At 49.8% G+C, this 6000-nt stretch overlaps 1 protein-coding gene across 1 annotated transcript in view; it reads left to right on the top strand.

Moving 5' to 3' along the window:
• Positions 1-712: 712 nt before the first annotated feature.
• Positions 713-6000, top strand: part of STMN2 (stathmin 2) — a 50102-nt gene continuing 44814 nt past the window's right edge. Inside the window, exon 1 of the mRNA XM_026012844.2 lies at positions 713-1077. Within this exon, the coding sequence (XP_025868629.1) occupies positions 1059-1077 (19 nt within the window). The 5' untranslated portion in view covers positions 713-1058. The remainder of the gene's footprint in view (positions 1078-6000) is intronic.

The raw sequence follows: 6000 nt of genomic DNA, 5'->3' as shown, positions 1-6000 counted from the left end.
CCAAACACATCTTTCTTTGGCCTATATCAATGAAGTCTCTGGATCTCTGAAAAACCATGCTCCAGATCACACCTTTCATCTCCGAAAGGTTTTCAGTATAAAGGTTTCTCTTTTGAGACCTGCAAGAGTCACTGGGGTTTCAATCCATATTATACTACATCTCCAAGGCAGAATGGCATTACCCACCTCTGGTTCCTCCAACACTCAAGCCAGTCAGCCAACCTGGTTCCGCCCTGTAAGCCGGTGGACAAGACACAGACACAGGTCCTCCTCCATAAGGTCCCCAAGTAGACCATAACTATATGTACCTATCCCTAAGCAGCCCAAACAGCCTCTTCCATCTGTGCCAAGAGTAAAAAACACCAGGCCTCACTCTACTGAGAGACCTTCAAGAGACCAAGCTGTGCTGAGAGACAAAGGACAACAATGCAATTCTGTTTCAATCTGCCACCAATAGCCAGGCATGGGGTCAAGCTGAAATACCACAAACTACCAAACCAGGGCCAAGGGTGAAAGAGAAACCATGAACAAGTAAAACCACAACGTTTCCAATAGTCAGCATGTTGTGAAGACTTCTCAAAGCTCTAAACCCCTTTTCCTTTTTCTGTTTGTGCGATAAAACATGTGTGAACAAAGTCAATCCTCCTGGCTCCCAGGTAGGCACAGCCCAGTTCTTAGCTCCTAGGAGGCTTCTGGGCTAAGGCTCCACTCTACTTGGACTGTACTATCAGGCCCCCAAAACGGGGGGGAGCTGCCAGGGAAGGACGGATTTCCATTTCAAACTGCATTCTGGTACTTTGTACTCCAGCACCATTGGCCGATCAATATTTAATGCTTGGAGATTCTGACTCTGCGGGAGTCATGTCAGGGGACCTTGGGAGCCAATCTGCTTGAGCTTCTGAGTGATAATTATTCATGGGCTCCTGCCTCTTGCTCTTTCTCTCGCACGGTCCCACTCTGCAGACTCAGTGCCTTATTCAGTCTTCTCTCTCGCTCTCTCCGCTGCTGTAGCTGGACCCTTCGCCTTCGCCGCCGCTCAGCATCTGCACATCCCTACAATGGCTAAAACAGCAATGGGTAAGGCATCGCGCCTCGTTCTCCCTCGGCTCGACCTGGAGCCCACCTCTCACCTTCCCTCTTAGAGCTCTGAAGGCATTCGGAAATATTTTATAGAAAAAAAGGCGTTAATGGTAAAAAAAAAAAAAAAAAAGAAAGAAAGAAAAGAAAGAAAAAAAAAAAGAAAGAAAGAAAAAGAAAAAAAAAAAAAAAAAAAACAGGAACCGGGAAGGACGAAGGCAGTTCTGCGGGTTTGGGAAGGGCAAAGAGGGGGGTCCCTGGAAATCTAAAACTAAAATTTTCTTTTGGAAGGTAGAAGCAGGTAAGTTGCCCTCCCGTGGGTAGAGAATTTGTTCTGTTTCTATGATTAAAATTAGGGCCCAATCGTTGGGGGGTGGGGTGGGGGAGCTACCTTTACTGTTTGCCTTAAATGAGGTTAAGGGACATTTTTGGAAAGTGCTTCCTAACATCCTTTATTTCTTCTCTAGTTTAAAAAATAAAAGAAAGAAAAAGAAAGAAAATGGGGAAGAGGGGAGGGAGGTGGGGAAAAGGAAAAAAGAAAAACGCGAAGTCAAATCGGTCCCTTCTAAGGTTGTTTGAAAGATGGGTGGAGACGGGGGGAGGGGGCGGCGGGCGGAGAACGGGGCAAATTTTATGGTATTGTCTCGTCGGAAAAACCGCTAGTCCTGGGGCGCGGTGCGGGGAGGCTAGGGCGGGGGTGGGGGTGCTACGCTCCTTTGTTTTAGGGAAAGGGAGGGGAAGGGGAGAGGAAGTCGGGGAGGGCAAGGAGGGCGCGGGTGGGCAGCTGCAGGGGCGGGGTAGCGCGCGGCGGGGCGGGGTGGAGGGGCAGCGGTTTCGCAGGGCTGGGGTGGGGTTTCTTTGTGTGAGGACGAGCGGTCCCAGGGGGAGGCACCTGCAGCGCTGGGCGCACAATGCGGACGGCCCCACCCTGTGTGGAGCGGCGCCGGCGCCCTCCCTCCTCCCCCCTGCCGGGTGCAGCAGCTTCAGCCGAAACAGGGCCGGGGTGGGGAGCGCAGCGCGACACCCCGGAGCCCAGCGGGGGGGGGGGGGGGGGGGGCCGCGCCACGCCCCGCGCTGGTCGCTCCTGCCTCCCAGCCTCGGCTTCCCGGCGAGCCCTGACCACTGCCCCTGCCTTCCCCACCCCGGCCTCATTGTTCTGTGAACGGAGAGGAGGCCAAAAGTGGGTTAACATTTTTTTTCTTTTCAAAAACCCACATTGCACACAGAGGGTGACTAGACATTGACGCGGAGAAAGGCTTCTTTGAGCCCATTGATCGTTGGGGTAAAAGCTTCGGGACCTGGGTAGGTGTAGACACAACAACACAGTTACAAAAGGGGCCAACTTCTGAGATCGAGCCACGTGAAATACCCGTCTTCTAGGTCAAACGGGACCAAATAACCACAATTTCTATAGGCTCAACCTAAATACTCCATATAGGAGAAACGGTTGAGGCACAGAGGTTCCCCGGCCGGTGTGCGCCTCTAAGCGCCCCCACGGTTCCCGGGGCCGCCGGGGTGCACGGGCTGGGAGGGGCCCCGGATCCGGCGGCTGCTGGGGGCGGCTGCTGGGGGCGGCTGCTGGGGGCACCCCCCCTCCCCGGGGACCGCTGCGGGATGCGCCCCGCGCAGCTCCGCCCTGCCCCACCCTTTCTGCCGCGCCGGGGAGACCTCGGGCCGCGAGGCTGGGCGTCGAACCCCGCCGGGGAGGGGCAGTTACGCGGTCTGCAGACCCAGGGCCCCTTCTTCCAGCCCCGCAGCCCGGAGCCCCCCCGCCGCCCCGCGCTCCGCGCACGCACACCGGTGACGCTCGGGGTCCCGGCCCGGGGTGGCTCTGCGCGGAGGCCGCTGAGCCCCGCCCGGCCGTACAAAGGCGCCGCCCCGCCCCAGCCGGCCGCAGGACCGCAGAGGTGACCCCTTCCCGGAGGTGCGGCCGCGGGTTTCCTCCTCTCGCCCTCCCACGGCCCGCGGAGTTCAGGCCGCTTTCTCCGCCCAGCTGAGACCCCGGGCCCCAACGCGGGGTTCTCCCTCGGTTCCCGGGACGCGCGCCCTTTGGGGAGACCGCGGCCGAGCGAGCGCGGCGCCGCCCCACCCCTCCCCTCCCCTCCCCGCTGCGGCCCGGCCCGGCCCGGTCCGCCGCTGGCCGCTGGGGGGCGCGCTTGGCGAGCCGGCGCGTGGAGCGCTGCCAGCCCTGCAGAGCCCCGCGCCGCGCCCTGTGCGCTCCCCTCCCCCGAGCTGGGCGCACGCCCCCGCGGGGCAGCCGGGGAGACGCGCTTCTGCGCAGTGTCCTGAGCTACCCCCGCGTCCCGCAGTTCGCGATTCACCCGCAAGCCCAGAGAGGTCCCCAGACCGAGGGACGCGGGGCGATCTCGCTCTGCGTTCTGCACCCACCCTCCCCTCCCCTCCCCTCCCCACCCCACCCCGCCCCGCCCCCACCACGGAGAGGTTTCCGCTGCAGGAGGGCGGCCGCGGACTCATCGTTATCAGTATTATGTCAAATCTTTCTAATCATTCTTATTACTTCGTGACTCAGTGGCCTTATTGATCCAAAAGGCTTGAATGATTGAATTTCATTAAGGAGCATTAACCCTTGTTGCACTCACTTTTCTTCCTCCTACTCCTCCGTTCCTTACTCTCCAGCCTTCAAAACCAAGAATTTTTTTGTGCAATTCATTTTACATTATAAAGCGGAATGTATTTTCAATTCCTGTCGGGATTACATATGTTCTTGTGGGTCTCATATTATGTGCAGGTGCTTACTAAGGGTAGGGTTTGTGTGCCAAAGATTGCTGGAAAATTCTACGCAGATAATTGTTTGTGACTGCAATGGGTAAAATTATACATATATAATTGAGGTGTTATGATCTTCACTGCATATTCCATAAGGTCATGTCTATCAATCAATATATAAATAACAGGTGATGCACAAAATGTAACCGTTTCTTTTTTTTTTTTTTTTTTTTGAATTGTTCTTCCAATTGCTGATTATTGACAGTCTCAATTCTACACAGAAACCTGGATCGTGAAATGGTAGACACCATCCCATTAATAAAAATCCCACCCAAAATATGACAATTGCAAGGGTCCTTTCTGCCATGAGTAAGCTGAATTTGCAGATCATGAGAAGTACAACCCCTGCAATGCTAAAATAATGGATTTTGAAATCATTTCAGTTGCAAAGCATAATCAATTAATCACCAGGGTGGGTGCTTTTTCCTGATTCATTAAACAATTATTCAGCATGATTGTACTAGGTGCATATAGTATTCCCCATTATCTTCTCTAATGAAGTGGGTGCCTTCTAAATGGATATATAAATAGCCGGAAGCGGAAAAATGTGAATTTGGTCAGGATTGCAAGATCAAGCTGAAAGAGAAATAGCGGTAGCTTATCAATCAATTCTATATATGGTTAATTCCAGCTGAGTAAGCTGAGCCTGCAGCAAGCATTATGTGAGCCAGTGTAGCCAATACAAATAGCTAGTATGATGGTATGAATTAATATACCTGGTGGTGTTTGTCTACACAGGTTAAAATTCTCTGAAAGCATATTTTAAAATAATAAATAACGAAGATGGAGTGGTTTTTAGCATTAAAGTCTGGAATTTTGCTCAGTCACAATTTGCAGTGGTTTTGTGAAGTGACCTACAGGTTTTAGTAAACTATTCTATCCTAAGGAAAGGGGAAGGGAGTATTTTTATTGTTAGAATGATTGCCTCTGCTCTTAGGCATTTACATTTTTAGCGGGATTTTATTTGTTGCACTAAAAACACATTTACTTTGGGGATTTTTTTAAATTATTAATAGAGAGATTATACAATAAGCATTTGGCCCGGTATGCCTTCCATCAAATAGCCCTTTCTCTATGATTTAAAAAGAAAAAAGAAAAAAAGGCTGCAAGAGGCTACGTTTTACTCAGATTCAAGAGTGCCTATCAGTCCTTTCAGTTTGCCACAAATCCGATTCACACAACATGATAATCTTCCACCCTACAATTTAGGATCAAAATAGTTACTTAATTCTTTCTGATCTAGTAGTTACTATCATCCAGAATTTCAAGTTAAATTTGTACAGTTTAAAATGAAACTGGAGATGAATCAAGCATATATGTAGTTGAGCATTTTTGACATTAATGAATCCAGACCATCTTTAGGAAAATTCCTGATTTGTCAATCACCACTGTTATTTACTCCAACTGAGTAGGACTGACTATATGCCCCATCCCACCCCAGGAGTTGATGCCGGCCCTGAGCAGGTGACTGCCCACTCCGGGTGAGGCCACTCCCAAGCTGCAGAAATCTAATTCCAGCTCGCACCAATTTCCTATTTGGCCTTGGAGAAACGCACACTATTCTTTTGTCAGAGGACCTGTGACCTTATATGAAAAATGCAAGATATTTGCCAAATAAGAAGCAAATACCAAATTAGTTGATGCCCCAGATGTTTCCAGAACTGAGGCTGGTTTTCTTTCCTGGTTCTCTGAATTGGAAAATCTTGGAGTTCGCATTAACTTTCACCCCACTAGAGGGCAATCAAGTTCTCCTAGGAAATATGTGATTTTTTTAAGCCAGTTTCAAATACTATTTAATAAAATCTCTCTTTTTTTAAAATCTGTAACATTCAACTGCTTATTCAATAAATTAATGCCATCCTTTACTCTAGTGGATGAAAAGGATTTGTGCACCTTTTCAAGGAGATGGATAAAATGAGTGGAAATGGGTGTAAACCCTGGTTAGTTATTCTCTTATGATTTTACTTTCTGGTTTCATTCCATTGCTATTATGATTATCGTTGATGTTACTTTGGGGAGTTTGTAGTGGATGAATGGCAGAGAAAGGTCAATAGTGACAGCAAAATTATATAGGAACAGAATATTTTAATGTTTAAATAAAGGAATAAATTATCAAAAACATTGTTTACTTATTCA

This window comes from Vulpes vulpes, chromosome 13 (assembly GCF_048418805.1).
Source record: "Vulpes vulpes isolate BD-2025 chromosome 13, VulVul3, whole genome shotgun sequence".
Taxonomy (NCBI): Eukaryota; Metazoa; Chordata; class Mammalia; order Carnivora; family Canidae; genus Vulpes; species Vulpes vulpes.
Note: the sequence above shows the minus strand (reverse complement) of the source record. Positions and strands in the feature narration are given on the sequence as shown.